This window comes from Oryza sativa, chromosome 3 (assembly GCF_034140825.1).
Source record: "Oryza sativa Japonica Group chromosome 3, ASM3414082v1".
Lineage (NCBI taxonomy): Eukaryota > Viridiplantae > Streptophyta > Magnoliopsida > Poales > Poaceae > Oryza > Oryza sativa.
The window spans coordinates 662,253-689,624 of record NC_089037.1 but is presented as its reverse complement, the minus strand read 5'-3'; the positions used below and the strand labels follow the sequence as shown (position 1 = coordinate 689,624).

Below are 27,372 nucleotides of genomic sequence, written 5' to 3'. Positions count from 1 at the left end.
ACCTAACATGGGGCTAATCAGACATGGGCTCCATCCATTGTAGGTGCACGGGTATCCTGCTTAAATAATGCTAATGACGACGCTGGTCTCAAATAAACAAAATTAGCTATCGACTAAACGTAAAATGTCAAAAAAAGGCGACAACATAGCACCATTCTTCGGAAATTTACAATTGAAAAACCATAGATTTGACCCAACAAAGTCCATGAAAAAGGGGTTGTTTTAAGTTTTATCATCACCAATCAAAATTTGGGCATTGACCGGTCAAGACAGATATATAACTCCAGTCAACATAGGATTCTAGACAGAGGCACACCAGTTTAAATGAAGTCTCTGAACTTCTGAAGTCTGAAAGCCTGACTGACGGAATAAATGGACCAGGAAGGACCAAAGCAAAGCACACCATCTTGTGCAGCATCTGCCACCACAATTGAGAAACGTTTGCCACAGCATCAGCAAAAAGAAAGAAAGGGACCTTAGATGAAGCTCAAAGCCCTTTACAATACTAAAAATAATGTTTTTGAATCTGATCACTTATCACCAGTTAACATCACGGCCTCATGGCTGGTTCAAGAATCTACAGAATCACTCTTGAATCTGGTCATCTTTCACCAGTTAACATCATGGGTTCATGGTCGGTTAGAGATTGCAGAATCACTCCTACCAACAAACATGTCACGTTAGTCATTAGTTGCATACTTCCTAGTTGTCATGACACGCCGCCACTGCTCGTCCAGCCAGGAAAATCCACTAGGTGACAAGCTCTCATCAACTTGGACGGACAGACGGACAGTTCCACTTGCCATTGTCACCGTCCACCATGAGTGAAATCAGTACAGCACTACAGCTTAAACTTCGCACAATCCACTGCTCGATCAGCGCGATGAGGTTGTTCAAGCAGACCCGCACCAACCTGGTCGGCATGCTGTGTACGTTCTGCCTGACATATTTCAAAGTTTTGATCAAGTTGCAGAAGTCCACATAAAATTCCAGTTCTCTGGTGGGCATCCTGTTTCACACCAAATGAACTAACATCTCATCTAAAAAAAAGAGTCATTTTGATATTTCTTCCTCGTCATTTTCTGCTGACAAGAACTCAACCATTTGCATTCCCCTTCCAGCAACAGCAACCCAGTATTTCCTCTCTGCACTGAAAATACAACAATCGTGAGAGTTCAGAAGACAATTGATCATAAGGAAATCATATGCACACAGAAAAGCCTCACCGGTCATGTACAACATCCAAAGTTTCTGGCTCAGGTACGCTGATGATAGCATGGGAATACTCAGTGAATTTGCCAGATGACTCCATCTTCCAACATCTTACTCTTTGATCAAGGCCAGTAGAGAAAGCCCATATGCCATCCGTCCAGATGCCTACGACAAGCATGCAAATGCATAAGTTACTTCATCAAAGCAGGATTAAAGTGAAAGGGATAAGTTACTAAATTGGAACTAACAGTGACAGACCTTTAACTGCTGAACTGTGGGCAGAAGGAACCCTATGTTGACAAATAATTTTAACTGCACCATTGTCAGGTGAGTCTAGGCTTGTATTTATTGCGCAATCCTGAAGAGATCCTAATGTAAAACTGAAACAGTGAACAGCTTGATCATCCCCACCGCTTATGACACAGTAAGACATGCCAGGTGTCGAGTACGAGCAAGCCCTCATCTCTGAGACATGGAGGCAGTTGACGCCTGACTGGTGAACACCGGAGAATCTGTGCATTGGTGTCACTTCAGGTATATTACACGATTGCAAATTTGAGAATGCATAGTTCTGGTTTGTGGCATCAGTTTCTTCCACATTAGAAGTTTCAGATGTATTTTCAGTGGCATTTGGAGTATTCGGGATGCTCCCATCAGGGATCGATGTCTCTTTATTTATCTTTTTCAAAGAACGGCCCGGCAGTGTTCTCCACCTGCGCCGACCGCCTTGACTTCCTCTTCCTGTTCTGGGCCGCTTTTGGCAATCAATAACCATGTGTGGTTGAGTCTCTGATACTAGTTGCATAAATCCATGAATAGTATCTGTAAGGTCCCAGAAAGTAATGCTACCATCTGTAGATCCACTCACAACAATGTATGTATCTCCATGGTCTGCGGTGTCTGAAAACCAGAGTTAGAACTTCATTATACTGAAAATCATTATCAGACACCTTTCCCTCAAAACCTCCACCCCACACACCCACACAAAGAAAAAGTAAAAGCAAAACAAAAACAGAACTGGCCTTTGCAGTTGACACTAGCTGCAGCAATAATATGCTTGAGCACCAGAACTGGTGATCCCTGTGGAGCCAACAAGGCAACATCAAACCTGTACACAAAAGGAACAGCTGGTTATACAGCCAATAATACTACAAAATAGAAACTTCAGTTTACAAATTTATAGTGCATACCATAGCCTAGAAGGCAAAAGAAGAGCACGGAGCACGACTGTAGCGTCAGAGCAAGCAGCAACAACAAAACACACTGTCGAACTGACAAAAAAGGAAGCGGTTAAGATTATCCTTGTTATTTCAAGAGGATACAAAAGGATACGCTAGACCCTATGTTGTCAGCAGTGCACTAGTGTAGATTATCAAGTCTTACTTGGTGGAAGGATGTTCCAAAAGAAATGCTGTAACCGAAAGATAACGCCAGTCATTTTCCAGCTGATCCACAATAAACTGGTTGGGTTGCATCATAGAGGAATCCCCTTCCTCATTATTATTTTTTACATTGCCAGTTTTCAACCTATTGGTAAGCTTTGGAGGCATGTGGGTAGAAAGCCATTGAAATGTCATGGCTGAATCACCTTTCAAGCTTTGCTTGGAGTCTACATCTAAGCCACTAGAACAGATATGTCTATTTTCTGCAACCTTAGGCTGTAAAACCCAAGTAGTCAGGACTTGCTTTGATCCAACGGATATTAATAAGGAAATGTTATCCTTGTTTTTGACTAAAGTGTCATCAGAGTTGCCATTGGGGATGATGTTACATGATTTATCTAACGATGTGTAGCCCTTCTGCACGAAGCATGTCGCTCTCACAGCTGATCCACCAACATGCTCCCCCAGCAGCTTGGAGGAACACCATTTTCCAGCACTATTAATTGAGTTCCTGTAACAAACATCGAGACCAAAAGGTATCATTTAAATCCTTTCAAAAAATTATACCGTTTACAGAACACCTGAAATGAACAGCTATGCTTTTTCAACACTGCATAGAATAGAGAACCAGAAAGTTACATCGAGCCGTGCTAGATGCTTGTGTATCAAAGACAAATCATTACCCTGTAAGTCGCATGGTTCCATCTTCACATCCTGTTGCAATATACAGATTTGAGCTCTTCTCAGGATTTGAATAGCCTGCTGGATCTATGAAGCACAAAGAGTGCACTTCTCTTCCATGGAACTGCATATGGAAAACTTGAGGAAGCAATTTCTTGTCTTGACATGGTGCCCAGTGCCTATGAATGTGAATGTTATGATCCTGCTTGAAAACCAACAGGATCAATTTAACTATGTGAGCAAAAATATATAGCACCTCAGGTGACTCACTTTTATAATTTAATAATCCACACACAGTAAGGAGTATAGAGTGGTCAGCACACTAAGAGCCATATAAATGCAATCTAAACTTGCAAATACAGCACGACAAAGAGAGAACGAACCACAAGCAGGGGAAACACAAACCTTAACAAAGGCAAAACAATTCTGATACTCAGGGACCATGCCAAGATAATATGAATAAGGACGGCGCCACCCTCCACAGGATATTTGAAGCAGCTACAGAAGACGAAAATTCAGAATAACAGATTAAGTGAACTATTGGTTCTATGTTCTAATGTCCCAATTCATACAGCATGTACCTACTTACCTTTGTTTCATTTTCAAGGTCCCAAATGATAAAATCGGCAGAAGTGAAACCTATTGCATAGGTGCTAAGCAATTGCTTTTCTGAGGCATGAGGAGGAAAGATGGATTGAACGGTGCCCAACTCTTTTACTTGTCTCATTCCAAAAAATTCAATCTTTTGCACATTTCTGTCATACTTGAAAAAGCAAATGCAACCGTCTCCCCCTGTCTATAAAATGTTCAAGGATCAGTAGTGAATGCCAAGCTAAGTTCATGAACTCAATCAAAGGAATAACAAAAGCACTCTAAACGTACGGTGTGAATTTGAAGATGATCAGAAGTTGAGGTAATTATACGAACACTTGTGACACTAGAAATTCCATGAGCTCCTTTAAAACGATCACATGAAGGCATATTCTGTTGCGTCCCACAGCTCTCATGTTCTACCAGTACTTTAGGGAAATGAAAGGCAGTTATGTTACCCTTCTTATCACCAGCTACAAGGACCTGCATGGAATAAGAGAAACGTCACATGTCACAGTTGCATATGTTTTGTCCATGAAAACTATGTTCAAGTTATTTCATTCTTTCTGGCAGGGTCATAGCATTCTCTTCTACCAAACAGGCTACCAAATAATTTTTTTCCTTATTTGGCTCTTCTTTCTGCTTGGTATGAATCAGGCACTAGCATTCTAGCTACATAACACTATACAATCAACATTCCTACAACCATAACATTACCATCTGCTGCTCACACAATATTACATCAGTCAGCAATTCAGCATGTTTGACTTTTCCTTCAAAGAGAAGGTGGAAAGTTCTAAAATAGTTACCTCGTCCTGAGGAAACGCATCTAAGCACATGATTCTTGCCCCAAAGGAAGATTCAAACACAGCAATAAGAGGAACCTTCTGAGATGTAGTGATATCAAGGGTATTTGAAAAAAGGGCATTCCTTATGTCCCATAACTTAAGCACACCTCTAGGATCAGCTGTGAAAATGTGTCTGCAAAGGAGAAGGGAAATTGGCGAGAACAATGAATGCCTGCCGACTGAAGTGTTTAAGTTAAAAAAAAAAAGATCAGCCATTCCACAGACCTACATTCAAGAGATTTGCACCAGTATACTCCTAGTAGCTGCCTATCTTTTTCTGCTGGCCAGGTAAAAGATGAATTCACTTTAGGTCCAAGATCACAGGCAGTTAAATGGACAACAGTAACATTTCCACGTCCATCTCCAAGGGCAATGATATCATCCCTATTCAGTGAAATATCTGAGTGCATTACCATAACATCCATGCAAATAATCGGTGCCACCTCAGCAACTTGAGTAACCTTGGTCCATCTTACATTGTTGGAATTAGAGAGCTCAGCATGATGCAGATATCCATTGTTTGTGGCAACATAGAGATCATTTTCTTTTACAAAGTGTAGGTATCGTACATACTCACTTTTGCTGTGATGAACCAAACAAATAATTACTTTCACTGGCACGCTACAAAACTACAGAAAATAGAGATAACATGTAGATTATGACAAATCACAGAAACACCATACCTGTCCATGGGCCCATACTGTCCTGACACTGTAGGGGATGATATTGAAAAGACCTCAGAATCATAATTGACATCGTCTGAGACCACCTTGTCTTCCATTTTGTCATGACAAGATGAGTTATAAAGATGGTGCACTTTGATGGCTGAATCAAACCCAGCAGTGGCAAGCAGTAGTGTGCTTGGATCATATAAACACCGCCATATTCCTCGGCCGCTGTAACATGGAAGCAGCACCGCAAATTTAAGTCATCCTAACGGAGACATTTCTTCCCGTCCAAATTGTTAAACTCCAGCTAACAATCTAACTAAGTGCTCTACCCAACTTACATGTGTTCCCTGAACTTCTTGATTAGCTTTCCGTCCATAGCCCAGATGCAACAAGAACAATCCTCGCCGACTGTAATAACTAACTAAAAGGCCGGTTCAGTTGGAAACATCAAGATAAGCTCAGCTAGAAACTTAAACTATATTCAAGTTACAAAAAAAAAAGTTTGGTCAACTTACAGAATTAGATACATAGCAATCCCATATTCTAGCACTATGCCCAAAAAGTGTGAGTTTCGGTATAATCTGAACATCATTTTGTCCATCTGCCTTATTGACAAAGTTCTGTGACTGAGAACTCAACATCCAGATGCGAGCACTGCCATAACAACGAAGCTAGGTAGATGATACAAGTAATACGGAAGACAGAAGCGTCGAAACAAAAAAATGTTCCAGAAGCCCGATAAGTAAGCAAAGAAAATCCAGTGTAAAGAATGCAGAGGGAAGTGAGGGAAAATGAACCAACCTACGGTCATCGGAAACAGACATGAACTTTGATCCATCAGAGGACCAAGCTATTCTAAATATTGAACCTTCATGTTCCTTTAACCTTCCAAGATGAATTGTTATATATTGCTTATCACTAATATGCATATTCTCATAGTCCTCTACACCGAGAGTGTTGCTCTTATATGAGCATAACAAGGATTTTTCCAGAGCTCGGGGTACAATTTTCCAAATAAGAATCTGCGAAATAAAGTTACTACTCAGAGCGAATTTCTATATAATAAAACTCTCCCTAAACCAAAGAGTTCTTTTTATCTCAAGCTTTACTTGGCGTAGAGTGGAGCTGAAAGAGAAACAGCTCAGAGCCTGCAAAAACATACCTCATTTAAAATTGTTCCAGAAGCCACGAGAAGAGATTCAAGAGAGTTTCCCCACATTCTCATCGAATACAGTAGGCACTTCTCTGCATCCGGAAAACAATACCAGAATCAAATGTCAACCGAGCTTTGAGCACACAGAAGATACCATATCTAGTAAGGACAAACGGAACACCGAGATGCTCAATTGCTCATCTAACCTGGCGATTTCACTCGGGCATGCAACACACGCTGGCTCAAATCCCATAATGCCACTGAATTGTCACTCAAACCGATCGCGAGCAGCCCATCAGCCTGCTCCCAGATCAAATTAACCACCATTAAGTAAATAGTGGTTTTCATCACAGAGGCAAGTAGCTAAGAGCCTTGGAGAGAGAGAGCTAAGCTTGATACCTCCAGGAAGCAGGCGTCCAGCACCCAGTGATCAAATCCGGGGAGCCTCTGCTCCAACTCCAACCGCACGCCGCACGCTTCGCCATCCTCGAAGTCGGCGCGAATCCTGAAAATCTTCACCCTCCTCTCACCGAACACCAACACGGTGACATCGCCAGGAGACGGGCCGTCCGGGCAGCGGGGCTGGATGCCGTGGACGCGGACGCCGTCGAACACTTGGAAGGAGGCGACAAGCCTGGCGGCGTCGACGTCGTAGACGAGCAGCTCCGATCCGGTGCCTGCAGCAGCAACGCGAGCAGCACATCACCCACCCATTCAGTGATGGAAACACGCACGGAGAAAGGAGGTGGAGGTGATACCGGCGAGGAGAAGAGGGCGGGGGGAGGAGGGGAGGAAGGAGAGCGCGGAGACGTCGCCGAGGTAGGAGCCCGGCCGCAGGTGGTCGCCGGCGGCCATGGGGAGGAGGAGGAGGAGCCGAGCTTGGAGTAGGGTTTTTTTTGGGGGTTTAGGCCATGGCCCGCTTGGGCTTTGGGCTTTGATCGAGAGAAGAGATTCCGGTTGGGTTCTGTGAAACGGTGAGCTTCTACAGTTGCATTTGCATAGCAGATGTTTCTCTTCATTCTCTCTTATCTATACTACTATATCTGTTTAAATCGTTTTTTTATTTTTCTTTAAATCAAACTTCTATAGTTTTTGATCAAGTTTATATAACAATATAACAATATTTTAAACATAAAACAAAGAAACTATTAAAATATATTCGATATTAGATTTAATAAAACTAATTTGGTACTATAATTGTTGCTATTTTATTTTATAAACTTGGTCAAACTTTCAAGTTTGATTTTTAAAAAATCAAAGCGGGTAGTATGCTTCGTTGCTTGCAAGTTATTTTGCTCTTGCCAGATTTCTTCCTGAAAATCCCAAGGAATTTACAATTTTTCCAGAGGCGAGATTGAATCTAAACTGGTGGGGTTCCAGAAATCTTCATCAAACTTCAAAGCCGGTTCAAAAATGCCACCGAAAAACGCACCCTTTGATGTTGTACTCGAGCCTTGAGATTGTGAAAGCAAGCGGTGCAGCCGTGCAGTGTAGGTAAGAAAAATCAATATCACTATAATGCTGTGTAGGTAAGAATATTTTCAAATGCAATGTCGTACAACCAAAACTATAATGCTGTGGATATATCTTCAAGCTGCAAAATCACAAATCTGGCTATCTGATCATTCTAGTATATGACTAAGGCAACAGTACAAAATTTTAGATGAAACTTCCACAAAGAGAAGGTATCTTCAAAATCACAACAGGGATTTCTGACTCAGTTTTTGCCAGTTTTTGCATCTAGCTTCTTTTCAGCTTCACTGATAATCTCTAGTTGTTCCAAAAAACTGGTCAGTTTTCTCATGTCCTCCTGGACATTATGTGGAGCCTTCTCTTTATAACCGGAAGCTTCCATTTTCTGTGATAGGGCATGTTGCAGCCTGCGTGCATGAGTAATTGAAAGTGTTACTGCTAGCGCAGGGTACCAGTGAAACATAGGCAAAACGTCCTTAAAGATATTTTGAGCTAACATAAGCACGCTTACTTTTGAATTTCTTCTCTCTTTTTCCTTAGCTTTTCAAGCTCAACTTCTGCATTGAGAGCTCCTTGGAGTTGGAGGTATACAGATAAACTTTGTTCACAACAGCTGTTGCACAGTCAGGTGGTGTTTCATCACTCTCTATCAGGATCTGAATAAAATTTGAAATATCAGGTCAACACTCCATTCCAGGTTTCAGTATGAATTTTGATCCAGATAATTTTGCTAATACAAAGAAAAAAAGGAATGCACACATAATTGTACAGAAATTTAAGGCAGCACCTTTAGAGATGATATAGAAGAAAGAGTCACAACTAGAGACTGATAACATTGAACAATGGCAGCAATCTCTTGGCCTCGGCAAAGCGCAAAAGCAGGCCGTCTGGTCATGGAAAAATCAGCAAAAGAAAAAAGTTAACTATCAAACAAAATGAATCAATCAATCAATCAAGTAACCAGACATCATGGACATTACAGGAATAACATAAGTTAAGATAGATGATTATACACGCACCTCTCGTTTGTATCAGTTGGTGGCTTCAGAGATCTTAGTTTGTTGACAGTATCCAAGGCAATATCTATTTGATTTTCAAGTTTATCATCTGCCCATTCCTGTCATAACGGAAGATTATGTTTCATTGGTAAAAGTGTGCTATTATATATTGGCTCAATTATATTTCTAAATACAAATTATGTCTTCTTTTTAAGATAAATTTACTACCTTAACAAGGGATGGGTACTCTGATACCATAATGGAATCTTTCTGACAAGAATCTTTAGGCTGAGGAAGACGCTGCCAGAGCTCTTCAGTTACACAAGGCATGAATGGGTGGAGCAAGCGCAAGCCGGTATCTAAGCAAACCCATAAGGCATCTCTAGAGGCAGCTCTTGCTGATTCGAGCTCTTGAGAGTCATTGAAGAAGTAAGGCTTTATAGCTTCTATAAATACATCACACAGTTGGTACTGCCACCATGAATATATAGCAGAAGTAGCATCAGAAAATTTATATGCTTCTAACGAGGTGACAGATTTGCCAATAGCCTTGTTAAGCACTGACAATATCCATTTGCATATTGGTGGCATTATAGTTACAGAAATAGTTGCAGGGGGAGTGTAATGATCGCCAAGCTTGCCCATTGCAAAACGAATGGCGTTCCATAATTTGTTGCACCATTGCCGATATCCAACAACTCGTTTGATATCCAGGTTTATCTTGTCAGACTGTGGACAAGAGATATCATTAGAAGATGAATTGCAAGCATAACATGACAGAAACACAAATGGATGTGACTACAACCTGAGAAGTGTAAGAAACCAGTGCAAAACGGAGGGCATCAGTACCACATTCAGCAATGCCATCAGGAAAATCTTTCTTCTTCCCATCGCTTGCAATGTTCAATTCATTTGGATCCAGATTGCCTTCTTCCAAACGTTTGAGGAGACCTTCCAGTGGAATACCATTTATCACATCAACGGGATCAATGACATTACCAAGCGACTTAGACATTTTGCATCCATGAGCATCCCGGATCATAGGGTGCAAATAAACCTGAGCAACAGAGCAGAGCCACAGTTTAAGCATATGTGTTCAACAAGAATCCATGACTTACCAATGTAAGTTATACTTCTAATTGCAGCTAAACATGTCTTAGGTTACTAAATAATTCAAAATATAAATGTTAAAGACGGGGACAAAAGGTAATGTGTTCATCTATTAGGATAGTTCCCAGTCAACAATGTATCATGCCCAGTCGAAGTAGGATGCAGACAAAAGTGTAAAAAATGTTCAAAATTAACAAGCTAGAGTCCATTCAGATGAAATTAGTGTGACCTATTGAAACAAATGGTAGAACAGAAAATAATGACGTTTACTACTACTCCATTTTAACATCCACAGCTAGCAAAATTGAAGATAGATTTCTTCATGTCTGAATTTTGATCAGAGTTACACTGTAGTATTAAAGCATAGTTTCAAACGGCTATAAAAGATAATGATATCAATTGGTTAATGTGTGCAAAAAATGGATGAAATGTATAGGTTGCACTACTAAAATGGTATAATACAGTTTTAATGGCATAGAAAGCACAGTTGTGCTAATCGTCATTACCTTCTGAAATGGCACATCACCACCAAGTTGCATCCCCATCATCACCATCCGCGCTACCCAAAAGAAGAGAATATCATGTCCAGTTTCCAGCACTGAACCAGGGTAGAAAGCTTTAACATCAGCTGTATCATCTGGCCAACCAAGTACGGTTAATGGGAAAAGACCAGATGAAAACCATGTGTCCAACACATCAGGATCTTGATGTAACTCGAATTTCTTCCCAGGATACTTTTGATGTGCCTCCAGGTTTGCTTCGCTTTCGTTTCTAGCAACAACCCAACGGTCATTATCAGAACCCAGAATGTTCTCTTGATCATCTTCTAGTACAACATACCAAGCAGGCACACGATGTCCCCACCAAAGCTGCCTTGAAACACACCAATCACGTATATTTGCAAGCCATCTGTAAGGACATAACAATGAATGGATCATTTTCTTCTGATTTCATTACTTTGACATGATGTCATTTGCAATAGATGGCATAATTCTCAAGAGACAAACGAGAAGGTGATAGACATACCTATACCAGTCCTGCTCATACTGTTGTGGAATAATTTCAATTCTTTTGGACCTTACAGCATCAATACCTGCTTTTGCCATGGTATTGCAATTAACAAACCATTGGGGTTTTATCATAGGCTCCACCACGTCGTTAGTTCTTGAACAAACACCCAAACACATTTCGTTCTTTTTTGTCTCCTTGTACAAGCCCTTATATTACAGACAAAAAGGGGGTAAGTATAAAGCTCCAACAGTACTTGAACAAAATCCATATCAAACCAAATGAAAAAAAGAAGGCACAAACAGAAAATAAATTGGTGAAAGTACCAGATTACATCAATAATTGAATGCTACTTTCCACGTCATTATTACCCAACCATAAATGCATTAACCAAATGCGGGCTCCGAGATTTAATAGAACCAGTGATGTCGACAGAAGCCAATACATCATATTTCTCAGAAAAGTAATGCTATGCTAAGAAGCTCATTAATAGAAAATGAGAGAGGAGGGATAGAAGAATGTCGAGGGTAGGAATCCTTCATGCTATATTGCACTACCTCCTTATCGCCTACACTAACCTTCATGGTATGTTCACAATTTTGTATTTTTCACTCTGATACAATTTTGCAATGATGCATAAATCCATAACAAACCAGCAGTAATCCAGAAACAACGTTTAGAGACTATGGATCACAAGACGGTGTGATAGGATGATTAAGCAAATCTAGAAGTACCTTTGCCTTCAGTGCCTCAATAACAGCAACTCGAGCAGTGAATCTTGGCATTCCTTCAAATTGTGCACCTCCATAGTTGTTTATTTTTCCATCATCTGTGAAGATATTGATGAACTCAAGGCTGCGTCGCTTTCCAACCTCAAAATCATTTGGATCATGGGCAGGTGTAATCTGCATAAAAGACCAGCAAACGATAATTGAAGTCTATGCAGAAGATCCAAGTAGATGAAATCAAATAGAGATAGTCAAGTACTCAGAATCAGCTCCTACCTTGACAGCCCCAGTACCGAAAGTGGGATCCACTAACTCAGCATCGCAGATTATTTTGAGCTTTCGGCCATTGAAGGGATGAATTGCATACCTACCATGCAGATGCTTGTATCTATTATCCTCAGGGTGAACAGAAATTGTTGTATCACCAAGCATTGTTTCGATTCTTGTTGTTGCGACAATGATCTCACCCAATCCTTCCTCAAGTGGATATGCAAAAGAGATCAACACGCCGAATTGTACAGTTGTATTATAACCAGGAACCTTTAACATGGTTTCTTCTTTAATATCTAGATAATCAACCTGAAAAAAATAGAAATTTCAAACAGACATCGATTTTAGTTATATGTGCAACCAAATCCGCATAACAGACAATTAAAAGTCTCAATAACCTCTACGTCAGAAATTGCTGTTCGAAGAGTGCAGTCCCAATTCACGAGGCGATAATCCCTCTAGTGTATAGAAGCATATCATCCATAACAGGGGAAAAAAACTAAGATGGCAATCAAAAACCAAAATCAACTGTACAGAAGCAAACAGGTAAAACATAACTGTACAATCAATAAAAGGAACAAATGTTCAACTCTAAAAACAAAATAAGGCGATGAAACTGACCTATATATCAGGCCTTGTTTGTACAACCTCACAAAAGCTTCAGTTACAGCTTTCGATCTTGGTTTATCCATTGTAAAACACTGTTGCGAAGGTAGAGAGGAAGTTGCTATTCAGAACTAAACTATACAAATAATACATTGCTCATACTATCTCCTAACGACAGAAAATAAGATATGTACCTCGCGGGACCAATCAAGTGAGGCCCCAAGCCTACGTAGTTGATTCAATATGGTACCCCCATATTCATCTTTCCATTTGAGAACCTGTCCAGAAGATGATAGATAAAACAGAATAAACAAGAGAAAGGATAAATGGGGAATGAAGCTAATCAAATAAAACACACAAGACTTTCAATGCATCATATATGACAATGTGCTCGCCAAAATTTTCATAACAACATAGAACATTATATCCATTTGTATATTCATATGCTAATGGTGATAAATTGTTCGTTTATAATAAAAAGAATATAGGGAGTTAACAGGCATAAACTTTTGTTCAGGAAAAAATAGTGCTTACTTCAGATACCAATTCTTCACGCCCTATGTCATGCCTCGTCAATTTCTTTTCACGCATAAGCTTCTTCTCCACTACAACCTGATACAGGACAGATTATTAATTGGCATTTACTGTTTCAAAACAAAGGAAAGGAAAAAAAATGGAGTTAAGCAATCCAGCAACGTGAGATTAAATAGAATAAATTTAATAGGTAAAAAAGATTATTGGTTTAGAGGCAAAAAAAAAGACAGGGTGAATAAAATTGAGCAACATATGTTGACAATTTATTTTGAAAAACAAAAAAAAAATCTTACAAAAAGGTCAGCATTTCCTATGGATCTTTTGAAGCATTTGCCCATTGGTGACTGAACGATTGGGTAGTAAGCATGACAGAATAATACCAACGAAGATATATCAACTAAACTATATTATCTGCAGATGAGTGTTTCATAAGATAAATTCAGATGATGGTGAACCATTGAACCAAATCCAAGATGCAGACCTGTGTAGCAATGCCGGCATGGTCGACTCCTGGAACCCACAGAGCATTATAACCTGACATCCTTCGCCAGCGTATAATGGCATCCTGCATTGATTAAATGCATGGCAGTTATAATCATTATCTTATGTCTAGCCAACATCTACAACGTTACAATGGATATATGCTTCCGCAAGAATAATGATGACTACCTCTATAGCCACTGTAAGTGCATGGCCTATATGAAGTGCTCCGGTGACATTTGGAGGTGGCAAAACCTGAAAGGAAATAATTTAGCCGCTTGGCAGCACATCAACGCATCTGGAATAATCTGTTGTATGTAGAAAAGACTATATTGATTCCATGAAAAGCAGCTCACTAAATCAACTCACGTAATATCTAGTGCAAACTTCAAAGTATGAGCCACAGGATCTGCCCCAAAATATCCTGACGATTCCCACCAGGCATACCATCTGCATTAAAATGGGGAAATACAAACGCTTGCAATTCAATTAGGCCTTTCTTACTCTTTGAGTTATAAGATAGAGAAAGACAATGTAGCATCTCACGATTTCTCAACAGCAGCTGGGCTATACTGCTTGGCCATTTGAGATGCAAGAAATTTCTTCTGCCCATGAGGAGTGTCTGGATCAATGAAATCCTCAGGATTCTCATCCTCAACAGCTTTCTTCCTTTGCTTCTTCTCACTTTTTTTAGGACCATCTGAAGCTGCTTGTGCCTACAGAAAAGCCAATCAGAATGAAAATAGAAAAAATCCATGTCCACCGAGCATCTCACTAAGTACCTATCTGGTTTACATTCAGTAACATAGAAAATCAATAATTATGTTTCAACCTGGAGCCTAGCTGCCTCCTTTGCCTTTGCCTTTGCCTTGAGCTTTTTTTCCTCTTTCTCTTTTGCCTGTGTGAAGAACAGTTCACAGATCAGTGACTTTCGACATGTGCAATAGTAAACATTTTGTGTTTTGTCATTGTGAAAATCAATGACATTTTGACCATCTGAAGCCAGCTGGTGGTAGAGTAGTAATCTAGGCAACATGCAGAACAATCATCTAGCTCTCAACTCTGAATAAAGCATTATGAACAAACTCTGAATAATGTTATGAGCAATTCTGCCAATTCACCGTTGGTCAGATACAGATACAGGTCGACAAGAAGGACAAGGCCGGGCACCATTTGATCGATGGTCGTCGGTCGAGGTGCTGTGTTACACGCGAGGCCGAGGTCCCAGACCATGGCAGTCCTCCCCGTCCCCGATGCGCGCATAAACGCGTCCCAGCGGCGAACGAGCGAGACGGCGGCGCGGGATCAGGCAGGAGGTGGATGGGACCGCGGAGGGGAACACGTCGGGAGGCGACGCCTTTGGGTTTGCGGCGGAGGTGGCGCCGGCCGCCGGTAAGATGAGAGAAGAGGATCTGAGCCGAATGAGTCGATACCTATGAGCGAGACTCCTCCATCCTCACCATATCGCGCTGCATTGGAGCCGAGCGGAGATAGCCGTCCGATCCCCACGTCGTCCATCTGGAGCGGGTCTGCACAGGAGTAGCCGGTATGCAACAAATTTTTTTCCCTTCCCAGGCCGCTTGCGTGTACGAAAACCCCCAAATTTTCTTCCCAGAAAGAAACCCGATGGCGTCGCCGCCGGCGGCCGCGCCGCCTGAGTGGGTTGTATTGGACCGCTTACCGCTCACCTCCATCGACCTCCCTAAGGACGGCATCTCCCTCTCGCTCGTCGCAACCCCGCGCATCTCGCAGCTCCTCGTGTCCCCTTCGCTCGGCCTCGCCTCAGGCAGCGTCCTCGCCGCTGACCCCTCCGGCATCCTTCTCCTTTCCAGCTCCGATCCGTTTCTTGCCGACAGCAAGTCCTACGTTCTCTGGGACGCAGTCTACAAGATTTCCTTTCCCGTCCCCGCCACCCCCACCGAGACAGGCGCCGCCACTGGCCTCGTCGTGGTTCCCGGAGGATCCGACCACATCTACATCATGGTCGCGGAGCTCTCGATCCGTGGCAGCGACGTCATCCTGCGCTGCTTCTCCACAGACCCTGCCAAGTGGATCCACAAGATTCTACAACAACCCCCTCAGTATAAGCTCCTGTGGTGTTGGTGTAGTGACTATGCTCTCTCTCACCAGGGGAGGCTCTGGTGGGTAGATCTCCTGCAGGGCCTCGTTGCTTGCGATCCCTTCTCTGACAATCCAGAGCTTCACTTCGTGCCGCTCCCAAGCTGTTGCCGCAACCCCAATGTGCAGCAGAGCTGTCGCATGGGTCTGAGTGACAATCGCCGTGTGGGTCTCAGCCGTGGGAAGCTGCGGTTGGTGGTGCTAAGCCACGCCTCTAACTCTAAGTCCAGGATCAGATTATGGACATTGGCTGATTCTGAGGCTGGCCATTGGACTTTGGACTTCGATTTGTCCAGTCCTGTATTTGATGACATCTGGACTGACTTGTGTGATTGGAAGATTGCCTTCTTCCACCCCAGCAAACCACACGTGGTCTACTTCTCCCAGAAGCAGCATCTAGTTGCCGTGGACCTGCAGATGGTTAAGGTTTCAGAGGAAGATGGTGTTGAGCCTTGCAGCAGCAGCCATGTTCTTGCTTGGGAGCTCTCACCGTCCCTAAGAACCACTTTGTTAGGTTTGCATTTCGTTTAATTCTAATTAAGTACATATTGTATGTACCGAGGTTTAATTCTAATTAAGTACATAGGATACCTGACAGGATCACTGGGTTTCGTGAAATCTGACAAAATTCGATAAATACCAGATGAATCTGGAAAACCAAGTTTTGAATTCAAATGCTCGGTTTGAGTACTACAAACCGAGCGGTTTAATCAATTTTTCAATCAAAATTCCCGAAACTCCAACGATAAAAGACTTGTGTGGAATGAATGAAATCTCGATTGGATTTTGTTAGTCTTGGACAGAACAGGGCAGCTCTAGATATTGTACTAAGTTGCAGTGCAAGCTGTTTTTCTTTGTTTGCCTTTAGATATATTTATAGTACAAGTTCAGTTGGTTTCTAAACTAACCTTGCTGCTGCTGTTGTCTAGACCTTACTGATAAAGAAAAGAACTGATTACTACTTCTAGCAGGTCTATAGCTTACTGAGTAAGGGAAAAAAGGACTTGACTTACTAGCATCACCCTTATTGAAGAAGGGAAAGTTGTACTGACCTATACTATGCTTACTATGCTTACTAGCTAAAGAAGAACTAGACCGTGTTTAGTTCCATGCCAAATTTTTTTTTGACGTATACGGACATACATTTGAAGTATTAAACGTAGTCTAATAACAAAACAAATTACATAATCCGCCTGACAAATTTATTAAGCCTAATTAATTCGTCATTAGCAAATGTTTACTGTAGCACCACATTGTCAAATCATGGCGTAATTAGGCTCAAAAGATTCGTCTCGCAATTTATATGCAAACTGTGCAATTGGTTTTTTTTTCGTCCACATTTAATGCTACATGCATGTGTCCAAACATTTGATGTGATGGAATTTTTGGAAGTTTGAAGGGAACTAAACACAGCCCTACTACTACTTTACAGTACTTATTGAGAGATTATATGTTACAGTTTTACTGGGAAACCGATCCATGTGAGTGAGAAACTTAATTTTAAATTTCCTTTGGCTAATTGTTTTACAATTGATGTTGTTCATATGCTGCAACAAGATGCGTGAGACATTAGGAATGACTTTCCCATTGACATCTTTATGTTTGTTTTAAGTGGCAGGTCCATCGCCAGCACAAGATACAAATTCCACCTCCCATTTTGATAGTGTTGCCAATTCTTTCCTTGAGGCATACAGCTCTGCACTAGTTGACATGGAGTTTCACCAGTTAGCAACAACTGCACTTGCATCGCTTAACAAAGAAAAGAAGAGAACGGAGGTAATTGCACCCTATCTATATATTATTTGAAAGTTGATATGTTGAACCTGCAACGTGATTCTATAGTTTTTGTTAATACCAAACATTTTGGCAGGAAAACAAGTTCAAGCTATCTGAACGCCTTCTTCTGCAAACCTTTCTGGACCAAACTGAAACAAGCTTGAAGAAATATGCCCATCTGAACTTCTATGCTGGCACTGGCTCTGAAAAAGTTCTAGTATTTGCTGAGTTTCACACAGACGCCGTGGGTGACAATGAGCCCGATGAGTGGGGCTTATCTTCATGCAAACTGTTAAGAAAGAATTATCAAGGTAATACTTTTATCTTCAAAAATTGTTTTACAGGTCTGAGCGTTTCTTCCATAAAAGAGAAAACCTTATTTTCCATTAATGGTGGGTTGTGCCATGACTAGGGGGAGATATTGGGGAAATGTGAGGCGGTTATACATCCTGTGTTGGTAACTTGGTATGGCCGTAGAAGAATCAGAGACTATTTGATTGCATGTGTTTTTTTGTCCACCGTTACTTAGTCCCTGTTTCATAAAGAAACTCTGGACAATATTAGAACTCAGCATTGCCTAAGCTCATGGAATTACTCTTTGGATTGTACCCTGGGCCTCAAATGTTTAGTTTGGCTATCAGATTTGTGCTGGGTCTGACTTCCATTGGACATTGGTCAATGTTAAGATATGAGAAGTAAATGACAAAGTAATTATGTATATACTGTATTAGGTACTGATAGCTGCAAAATCGTGTTCTAATTACTGAATAACATTCTATGTTTCATCCAATATTTTAGCCACAATTTGGAAGATAGTTTGCACTTTAATTATCAGAGAACTGTCCAAATTATGGATCACGCTGAAGACATTGTTTGAATGAGTGCAATAATGTTACCTATTGTTTCATGCTGCACCTTTTTTGCCCTTTTGCTGCCAACCAAACACCTTCAATTGCTTTGAATGGTAGCCATCATGTTCAACATGATGTGCTGAAATTGTTAAGTGTAGGTCGGTGATAAGTTATCATTCAATTTGGTTATGTTTCTTTCACATATCGGTAAGAAACCCTTCGCCACAACCCAAACAACCTTCAGTTGCCTTGAATCTGGGCTAGAGTATATTGACATGACCTGCTGAAATTGTTAGGCGCATGGAAAATATTTTGTGATAAAACTTGTCATTTATACTTTGGTTATGTTTCTTTCACATGTTGGTATCTGTCCACATGCTGTGGCTAGAACTGAATCAAGCATTGCCAAATTCAATTGTTAAGGGTTAGCTTACTGTTCTGGTCTGACTTTTGTCATTACTCATGACAGACCTGAGTTTGCTTCTATTTTTTCACATCATTTCCTTCAAAGGATTTTTTTTTTATTTGAGATTTTGAGATTAGATGCCCCAGCTGATGGGTTTCTGCCCTGATTCAACTTTTGCTCTTGTTTGAGATCTCATTTTGTGGGAGGTTATTATTAAAAAGGCATGTTTTGTTTCTTTTTCAGTGAATTCTGATGTTACACAAAGAGCTAACGAATGACTTTTTTATTTAAAGTTGGGCATGCTGGTAGGCTTGGAGCATTGCATAGGTTTAATTTCTGGATGTATATTTTTGGGGGGTTAGTAGTGGATTCATCTTTTATATTTTTGTAGGTGGCCTATATGGTGAAGATGCTGATCGGCGACTAAGCATGAGGGCAAATAAGAGGAAGAAATCTATTTATTGTTTTGCATGTGCTGCTGAAATGTTGCATCCCATCAATGGCTTTGATGGTGGTTATGCTGGTATGAGCGTAACCAGGGGCGTGGGTGCTGGGGACTCTCAAGCAGGAGGAGGAGAGAGGAGGAGAAGTGAGAGGAGAGAAGTGAGGGGGAAGAGTGTAACACCTGCGCACCCACTGACTGAACCAGAGGAGTTGAAGCAGAGTAAAACAGAGCAAGGCGGCAAGAAGAAATACGCTTTCAGCTTTAGAAAACATAATATGTTTAGATGAATGACTTGTGGGGCTAGAGGCCAGCTGTATGGCGAGGGAGGTTAAAAACCCCGTGATACTATATCTGTTCGACAATTACTTCTCTGTTTCATATTATTAATCGTTTGAATTTTTGAGATTGAAAGTTTCATTAAATTTGAGATTGAATATATTTTGATACAATGTTTGTTTTGCATTGAAAGTATTACTATATTTTTTCTATAAATTTAGTCAAACTTTAACAACCATGACTAAGAAATTTATAATATGAACGGAGGGGAGTACAATGTATAATCTCTTCTTAACCTTAAAGGTGGGATCCACTGAACAAACACATATTTACTCAAGATTGAAAGTGTGCATGCATGTTGTAAAACCATGATTTTTTTTATTCTTATGATCTAGACTAAAACTTAAGGTTGCCCATAGCACTATTTTCTACATAACTTATCTCTCAGTGTATAAAGGTATAACAAAAATTAGTGCTTTATTACTTAAGGTTAGTTTTCATTAGTACATTCTGCCCTAACCTCCGATCGCATGTGAGAGCCGCCCATGCTCAATTTTTTTCTTTTTTTTTTAATTTTTTCACCGTGGGTAACTTCTTATTCATATGTGATTCACCGCATGATTAGATGGAACATGACGTATTGTAACAAAATTACCGTCCTAGCTATTATTATTTCTTTTGGCTTTTCAAAGTTTCAAACTGAGTATATTTTACAGCACCTAAACACACTTGGCAGATCACTGTTGCTCGTATTTTAGGTGAGGACCATCTAGCATTACAAATTTAGAGGGACGGTATTGTCAAATTTGATATTTTGGGACGGAGCTAGCATATAGCAACTGAGCTCTAACATAAATTCATCTGAACCTCCACTTTTCCGCGAGCATGGAAGAAAAAGGATTTTAGATTTACTTCAAGCAAAACAGCAAATGAAACACTACATCAATATAGCTCGTGGGCTCATGCCAACTATCCGCTCTAGTCTCTAGATCTGGCTGTCAAGTGTATAATTTGTAAAAAAAAATCCATTTATATTTAATAAATAACAATAAAACAACAAAATGGCATCAACATCACGCCAAAGACAATATTGGGTCCACAAGTAGCATATACGAGGGGCCTTGCATAATTTTCAGAGCATGTATAGTGGTAGGATGCTTTACTAGTTCATACAGCTCCCAAACCATCAAAATGATGTACTAATAGATTACATGAAAACATAAATATCTGTGATTCATAAGATTCCCTGTACTAAATAGTCTTCGGCATAATGACCTCCTTTGTAGGTACTTCCTGTGGGGTGCTTAATCTTTTCATCACATGCGTAGCAATTTTTTTCATCATAACGCTCCTCTCGCAAAAAACATCCATTGAGCAGCACATTCCTCAAACCACCTACGATACAAACTTTATAAGCATCTCAAAGGTAAACTACAAAATGTTTATACACCAGTATTCAACAAGACAACTAATAGAAAGCAAGCACAACCATTCATATTGAGCACTCCACAAAAACTTGTTACCAGTGATATTGCCATCCTGAGAGAGAAAACAGTAAAGTACATATGCTACCTTTACTGGTACATCGGTGACACCACCTATGTGCATGAATGTTGGGACCCAATCTGCTATTCTACTCCTGCTTTTGTCCATTGTTTCATGTTAACCTAACTACCCCACCAATCTCTTCTACTTATTGTCAGAACATTGACATAGCCTCCAAAACACACATTTGAACATTAAGTATAAATAATTTTCTAGAACATAGTGAATCAACTAGTAACATTTTCATGTGACAGAGGAAAACACTTTGCACATAACATTTGAAGAGTTTCCTTAAAAATTCCAAACACATTTATGGGATTATACATTTCATTGAAGAGTGTAACTTCACCATGTGCTGAGTGAATATGGAACCATCATAATTTGCCTAAATCAACAATAAAAGATGTGCAAACACAGGTTTACTTTTTCACATATACACGCACAAGGGAAACTAGTAAAAGAAACAATGCGCCTTTTATGATTTCTGCTCAACCAATCATGAAAGAAGAGAAACACATGTGTTTGTGTGTATAAATATATATAAGAGAGGAGCATACCAAGACAGTTGCCATCAATAATACAGCAGGCAGTGGTCGTATATCCACTATATTGATCGAAAACATTGTTGATTAAAGCCAATTCAGCGAAGAAGAGCTCCTCTGAATTTGTTGTCACATTCCTTGCCTTAAAATTAATGTGCACATGGCAAACACCTCCATCACAAAAATTGCATACATCATGCAAGAGCACACTCGTAAATTCATAGCAATCTTCCTGTGGATGCAGAGGATAAAAAAACTTGGATCAAGAGTGGAGAATGCATAAAGAGTGTTTGTGTTTTGGGCAGGAGGAGGGCATTTACAGTAGTAGAAAAGCTTACCGGGTTGTTTTCATTGTACCAAGCCAAGGCCATGTTAGCTCTTTTCTTGTTCAACCGGTTATAGTATGGAACCCTCTCTTCTTCTGTGAAATTCCATAGTTTTAAAACAATGGACTCTATTTCAGCATCGTTTATAGTACCTTCCACTGTTTTTTTAACAGATATCCTGCACAATAGCATTCATTTCTGAGCTACGCCCATCTTATTTCAACGGAAGGCAGCTAATGCTAGAAATATAGGCAACATCCTAGTTGGGTGTGCATTATTTGCAAACTCAGCCTATGAAGATCGTTCTTTTTCTTAGAAAGTAGTAAACCCTATCTTAGTAGGAAGAATGAAGGTAGCAACCGGAAGGCATTATCACCATTATATACCCCTAGTGGGAGTCAGGTAGAACATACTGTGGTATGAGTGATACAGTGATGAGAAATTCTCTATAACGTTTACATGTTCCCTTTTGCCATTGATGAAACACCCCAAGTTTTTGTACAAGCTGGTTTGGTTCAAAACCCAAAGAGAATAACAAAAAATTGTACATGAAGATGCAGACAGGCCGTATGTTTTAAATTTCCTGTTTACCCATATAAAACTCACAACGTTTTTTGAAGGGCAGTGGAGGTTGTGAGGCCTATTCTATCTAGTGGAGTAATGGCGTAAAATTTCCGACCTCGTTTTGTGGGGTGGATAATGAAATAAGAGTAAATTCAGAAAACTACAATTACTTTCACCAAACTATCACAAAACTACAAATTTAAGGCGGTGTATCATAACACTACATATTTAGAACCAAATTTATCAAAGAACTACGGATTTAAGATAGAAGATCACCAAACTACATATTTAACAACATTTATAACTCTTAAAATAATAGTAGTGGCAGGCACTGTAAAATTTGTAGTTTTGTGATAACTCTAGTACTAAAACTGTAGTTTTGTGATACTTGGTCTTAATAAATCTGTAGTTTTGTGATAATTTAGTCAAAGTAGATGTAATTTTGTAAAATTTACTCATGAAATAAATTTGGAAGTAGTGGGGGCGGGGAAAGTAAACCCTAGCCTAGCCGCTCGGCATAAGATGAAAATTGAATCGATCTTGCAAGAGCAAGAGCAGAGGCGGAAAATTGTAGGGGGGCAGAGGAGGAGGGAAACGAGGCAACAAGAAGCTTACTCCGGCGCGCAGAGAACCTTCCCGGCCTGCCGATGTCGAGCGGGAGCGGGAGCGGGAGGGAGCGAAGCATCGCGGGACCGCTTCTTCTTGGCTGCTTGCTGCAGTCGCGCGCTCCTGCGCGGAGTCTCCGTGGACACCTCTCCTCCTCCCGCAACGGCAGATTTCGCGGCGGCCGACGTCGGCGTCGGCGTCGGCGTCGGCTTCACCTTCACCATGGCGTGGGAGCACCGCCACCCAGAGATGGGGAACGAGGAAGTTAATGGACCTTGGGCTGGGCCGTGGGTGGCAAAAAATCTAGTGGGCTAATGGGCCTCCACGGGCCAAACCAAACTTCAAAACCAAATTGCATTAGCAAATGATGATATGTCAAAGAACAAACTCCAAAGTGCGTGATGGATAGAACTGAGTTTATGGAAATAATTTGAGGGTACAAATAAATATATTAAATATTATAAATTTGATATATTGATTTTTTTAAAAAAAATAAAAAATAAAATATACTAATGAAGTATCATTTAGAAGTTTGGAAAGCATGCATGTTTACCATAATTCGGTGGTCATGTTTAGAACGGGCCTAGATATCATCGATTTTTAGTCTCATACCGTGGAAAAATACCTATAACGTAAGCTCTAGTCATTTTTGCCACCGAAAGTCCGATTCGTGAGTCACAGATGTTGACTCGCCGAAAACCTGACAAGCTGAAATTCTTTGAAACCAGCGTGTTCTGTGATGAGGCTAAAGAGGATTAGCCACCGCACATGTGGATGTTAACCCATAAGCACATCGTGCAGCTCACCAATCCTTATCGTTCACGACAAAAAGCATGCAAGCTTTAGCTTGCCAAAGAGAGTCAGAGGGAGATTAGAGAACGCAACATTAGTCAAGGAGGATTCCTGAACCGAAGCCGCTATGCGTGGAAACGCCTAGGAAGTTTTGTTGACAACTACACATAATCATGATAATGACATGCTAATGATCATTCATGTGAATATGACATTTCACCCGGAAAGCCTTTATAAGAGACCCCCAGGGCAAGCATCCAACACTCTTAGTTCCCATTGCTCACATTTCTATCTGTCTCCCTGATCCAACCTTCCCTCTGCTGATATATCCACAGTTTCAACACTTCTTCAGATGGCTCAGGTATGCTGCAATCGATGGCTTCTTCCTCCTCCTCCTCCTCCTTGATTTCTGAACCTTGCACCATGTTGCTTTTGGTGGTTTTTTCTGCTACTGAAATTCAAGATCTTCAAGCTGAAAGAACTTATGGATGTGTTCATCATTTGTAGCAGAAGGTGGTGCTCAAGGTTCCAACCATGACTGACGAAAAGACGAAGCAGAAAGCGATCGAAGCCGTCGCAGATATCTACGGTAAACGATTAGCGCAACCTTTCTTGATTGTTCTTTGCAGTTTGGATTACACATGCGAGTACTGAGACTGAAATAAGTATGCTTCTGTCCCGAATCTATGAAAAACAATTAATCTAAGAGAGACTGAAATGGTTTATTTCAGAGACTGCGACCATCTTGTTTGATTCCATTTTAGTTTCAATCGCCATTCATCGTTCAACATCTCATATAATTATTCAGTAAGATAGCTTTACAACCAATCAATAACTGGATTCTTGTGAGAAAGAAACATCGTTAGGTGGAGTTCGATTGTGATACCTGATCAGACTCGGTGACATGAGTCAAGCAGTAGGTCGTCCACATGGAATATTATTATAGATTTATAGGTGAAGAGAATCAAAATCCAAATGGTTCGTCCTTGTGTTTCATGCAGAGAGTTGGTGCAGATCGGCACCTCTGAATAAGTGGATTGGTTATGACTTATGCTGACATGAATAGCATGATTAATTGGAAAAAGTAGTCCAAATCGAACCACTGAAGTGACTGAAACTTATTTTTAAAAATGAATCAGCTCTGATCAGATAGAATGGAGCATCATCCATCATTTCTTCTGGGTTGCAGGTATTGATTCGATAGCTGCAGACCTCAAGGACAACAAGATGACCATCATAGGCGACATGGACACCGTCGAGATAGCGAAGAAGCTGAGGAAGATCGGCAAGATCGACATCGTTTCTGTTGGACCTGCCAAGGAAGAGAAGAAGCCAGAGAAGAAGGAAGAGAAGAAAGAAGAGAAGAAAGAGGAGAAGAAAGAGGAGAAGAAGGAAGAGAAGAAAGGCAAGAAATGAAGCAACTCATCTCGAAGCCAATATCATCACGCGAACGGCAAAAGAAAAAGCTTGATTCCCCTCCTGAGTGCTGTCCCTGTTTCGAAATGATCATTTTGTACACTGTATACACCACAGCTACAGAAATCAAACCTTTTTGCACATCACGTCGAACGTTGTTTTCTCATCGTGTTAGCTATAGCTAGCTGCCATGCACAATTTACCACAATTTACAAGAAAGAGAAAATACGGAGAATGTGGTGGGCAACTTGCAAGTCATCTCATCAGATATTCAGATCCATGATTAGCTGCAGATAATTTACTTAAGAGAATCACCATCACAGCTAGCTGACTGATGGAATGATAATTTGAGCAATGGAAAACTGACAAAGACCCTGCACCGTTCTCTGATTATGGCGATAAGGAGATGGGTAACCTATGTCGCCATGTAACAAACACAGGACATTTGGCACACAGAAGTATGATCTCTGTTTTTTTTCCTTCCTTCCTGTGAAGAGAGTTAAGTGTGAACTAGCAATGCATGAACCTTGACAACAAAACCAATCCCGGCTACGAATGGATGTCAGTATTTCACTAAAAATGCATAAAGCTTACCTTTCTTGACAGTGGCAATTGAACATGACCATCGATTAGGATTTATGGAAAGAAACAACGTGAGAGCAACATCACTGTCAGGATCAATTGAGCCAAACACATGCGGAGAAAATTGCTTCTGATGTATTCTGCACAGCGTGGTGGACTGGTGGTGTGCATTGAAGTGTGAACAAGAATGAAAAATGGCATTGACGATCAGAAGAAATTCAGAATTTCAGGTGAGAGCAACATGTATCAGATGAGAACAAATTCAGATGGAGTTTTCTCTTCAGAAATTGCAGAACATTCTGGAAAAGGAAAAGCACATATCGTGCTTTTTTATCGGAGAAAGCAAGGCGACGAGGGGCGGCGGCGACCGGGGAATCGAGAGATGACGGGGCAGAGTCTACCCGCGGAGCGGATACAACGCAGTCGTCGCCGTCGCCCATCGGCAGGAGCCATGGCGATTCCGGCGGTCCAAAACAAGAGGGGGTGCTATTTGAAAATTTTCGGATCGCTACCCGAGTGAAGAGATTTTTCGTAAAACAGCAGTAAACCGTCTGAAGTAGCTCTCTAGTTGCGTTTGGCCGCCGCATTAGTTTTTCTCTTTTTTTTCATTCCCACAGTTTTTTTTCCTTTTCTCCCTCCCTTGGTATAGGCCTATCTATCTAATTGCGTTGTGTAAAAAAAAACTCTTCTACCTTCTAATACATTCACATGCAATCATTTTGTGCGTTCACGAAAACAGTTTGAAGTAGCCGTTGGATAGGAGACACATCGTAGAAGCCCTCACATTATCGTGTTTTATATTAGAGAAATTTTATGGTCCCTAAGAAAATACCTCAAGGCACATAAATCTTATCCTAAACTTTTTTTAATACCTCAAGATACTTAATACTTGTAGGTACCAAAATTTAAGAATGATAAAATTATCCTTCATATTAATCTTTCACCCACCCTGCTGGCAGCGAACTCCATCGAACCAAGCCACGAGGGAGGGAAGGCCCGGGCGTTCTCCAATGCGTGGCCATGAATCGCGCATAGACATGGGGGAAGAGGGTCCCTGCCCTCGCGGAGCTTCTGGTGTTCGGACTTCAGAACGGTGTTGAAGAGGAGAGGGTGACAAACACCGCGGTTGGTGCAGCGCGGTTGGAGGACGGCACACCAACCTCTACTCTGCAGTCTGCACTTGTTAGCGGCAGCGTCGACCACAAGGATGGTGACAAACAAGGACGGTTGAAGCCTCCTCGTTGGTTAGGGGTGCGCGTTCGGTCAGACATAAAAATTTGATCTCGGCTTTCAGCCTTTTATAATTTTTTATCATCTAAGACATAAGATGGAACGGTTTTGAAAAATAATGAAGAATAAGAAAATCTCGGTCATGACCAAAA

The 27,372-nt window shown here is 40.9% G+C and overlaps 4 protein-coding genes and 1 pseudogene across 9 annotated transcripts; 2 read left to right on the top strand and 3 right to left on the bottom strand.

The window, feature by feature from the left end:
- Positions 1 to 476: 476 nt before the first annotated feature.
- LOC4331367 (uncharacterized) lies at positions 477 to 7,493 on the bottom strand. 3 transcript variants are annotated; one of them, XM_015777107.3, is made up of 20 exons: positions 7,297 to 7,493; positions 6,938 to 7,215; positions 6,745 to 6,838; positions 6,548 to 6,630; positions 6,187 to 6,407; positions 5,901 to 6,039; positions 5,724 to 5,806; positions 5,398 to 5,610; positions 4,940 to 5,296; positions 4,676 to 4,847; positions 4,158 to 4,349; positions 3,865 to 4,071; positions 3,681 to 3,773; positions 3,278 to 3,477; positions 2,596 to 3,105; positions 2,403 to 2,483; positions 2,235 to 2,320; positions 1,471 to 2,112; positions 1,227 to 1,377; positions 477 to 1,150 (listed from the first exon to the last, which is right to left on the bottom strand). In XM_015777107.3, the coding sequence occupies exons 1-20, from the start codon at positions 7,391 to 7,393 to the stop codon at positions 1,054 to 1,056; spliced, it is 3,996 nt and encodes a 1,331-aa protein (XP_015632593.1). In that variant the 5' UTR covers positions 7,394 to 7,493; the 3' UTR covers positions 477 to 1,053. The 3 variants fall into 3 exon arrangements, with proteins under 3 accessions (XP_015632593.1, XP_015632595.1, XP_015632594.1); XM_015777109.3 differs by having other exon boundaries at positions 477 to 1,145; XM_015777108.3 differs by having other exon boundaries at positions 1,471 to 2,103.
- Positions 7,494 to 8,029: 536 nt separating this feature from the next.
- Positions 8,030 to 14,934, bottom strand: LOC9271386 (valine--tRNA ligase, mitochondrial 1-like; annotated as a pseudogene). The gene is made up of 19 exons (XR_003241308.2): positions 14,578 to 14,934; positions 14,292 to 14,461; positions 14,111 to 14,195; positions 13,935 to 14,000; positions 13,747 to 13,830; positions 13,266 to 13,343; positions 12,926 to 13,009; positions 12,747 to 12,826; positions 12,524 to 12,581; positions 12,132 to 12,434; positions 11,862 to 12,032; positions 11,146 to 11,336; positions 10,626 to 11,028; positions 9,815 to 10,066; positions 9,238 to 9,738; positions 9,031 to 9,128; positions 8,799 to 8,898; positions 8,523 to 8,667; positions 8,030 to 8,418 (listed from the first exon to the last, which is right to left on the bottom strand). The product of XR_003241308.2 is annotated as a valine--tRNA ligase, mitochondrial 1-like (transcript).
- A 401-nt stretch (positions 14,935 to 15,335) lies between these two features.
- Positions 15,336 to 19,790, top strand: LOC4331365 (uncharacterized). 2 transcript variants are annotated; one of them, XM_015775165.3, is made up of 4 exons: positions 15,336 to 16,377; positions 17,482 to 17,639; positions 17,734 to 17,950; positions 19,288 to 19,790. In XM_015775165.3, exons 1-4 carry the CDS (start codon positions 15,372 to 15,374, stop codon positions 19,626 to 19,628), a joined length of 1,722 nt encoding a protein of 573 aa, XP_015630651.1. In that variant the 5' UTR covers positions 15,336 to 15,371; the 3' UTR covers positions 19,629 to 19,790. The 2 variants fall into 2 exon arrangements, with proteins under 2 accessions (XP_015630651.1, XP_015630650.1); XM_015775164.3 differs by having other exon boundaries at positions 17,476 to 17,639.
- Positions 19,791 to 20,707: 917 nt separating this feature from the next.
- On the bottom strand, positions 20,708 to 23,441 carry LOC4331364 (uncharacterized). Its single transcript, XM_015775166.3, has 4 exons — positions 23,210 to 23,441; positions 22,043 to 22,208; positions 21,720 to 21,936; positions 20,708 to 21,012 (listed from the first exon to the last, which is right to left on the bottom strand). Exons 1-4 carry the CDS (start codon positions 23,422 to 23,424, stop codon positions 20,852 to 20,854), a joined length of 759 nt encoding a protein of 252 aa, XP_015630652.1. The 5' UTR covers positions 23,425 to 23,441; the 3' UTR covers positions 20,708 to 20,851.
- Positions 23,442 to 24,254: 813 nt separating this feature from the next.
- Positions 24,255 to 25,666, top strand: LOC4331363 (heavy metal-associated isoprenylated plant protein 39). 2 transcript variants are annotated; one of them, XM_015775168.3, is made up of 3 exons: positions 24,255 to 24,353; positions 24,503 to 24,581; positions 25,182 to 25,666. In XM_015775168.3, exons 1-3 carry the CDS (start codon positions 24,345 to 24,347, stop codon positions 25,406 to 25,408), a joined length of 315 nt encoding a protein of 104 aa, XP_015630654.1. In that variant the 5' UTR covers positions 24,255 to 24,344; the 3' UTR covers positions 25,409 to 25,666. The 2 variants fall into 2 exon arrangements, with proteins under 2 accessions (XP_015630654.1, XP_015630653.1); XM_015775167.3 differs by having other exon boundaries at positions 24,500 to 24,581.
- Positions 25,667 to 27,372: the final 1,706 nt, after the last annotated feature.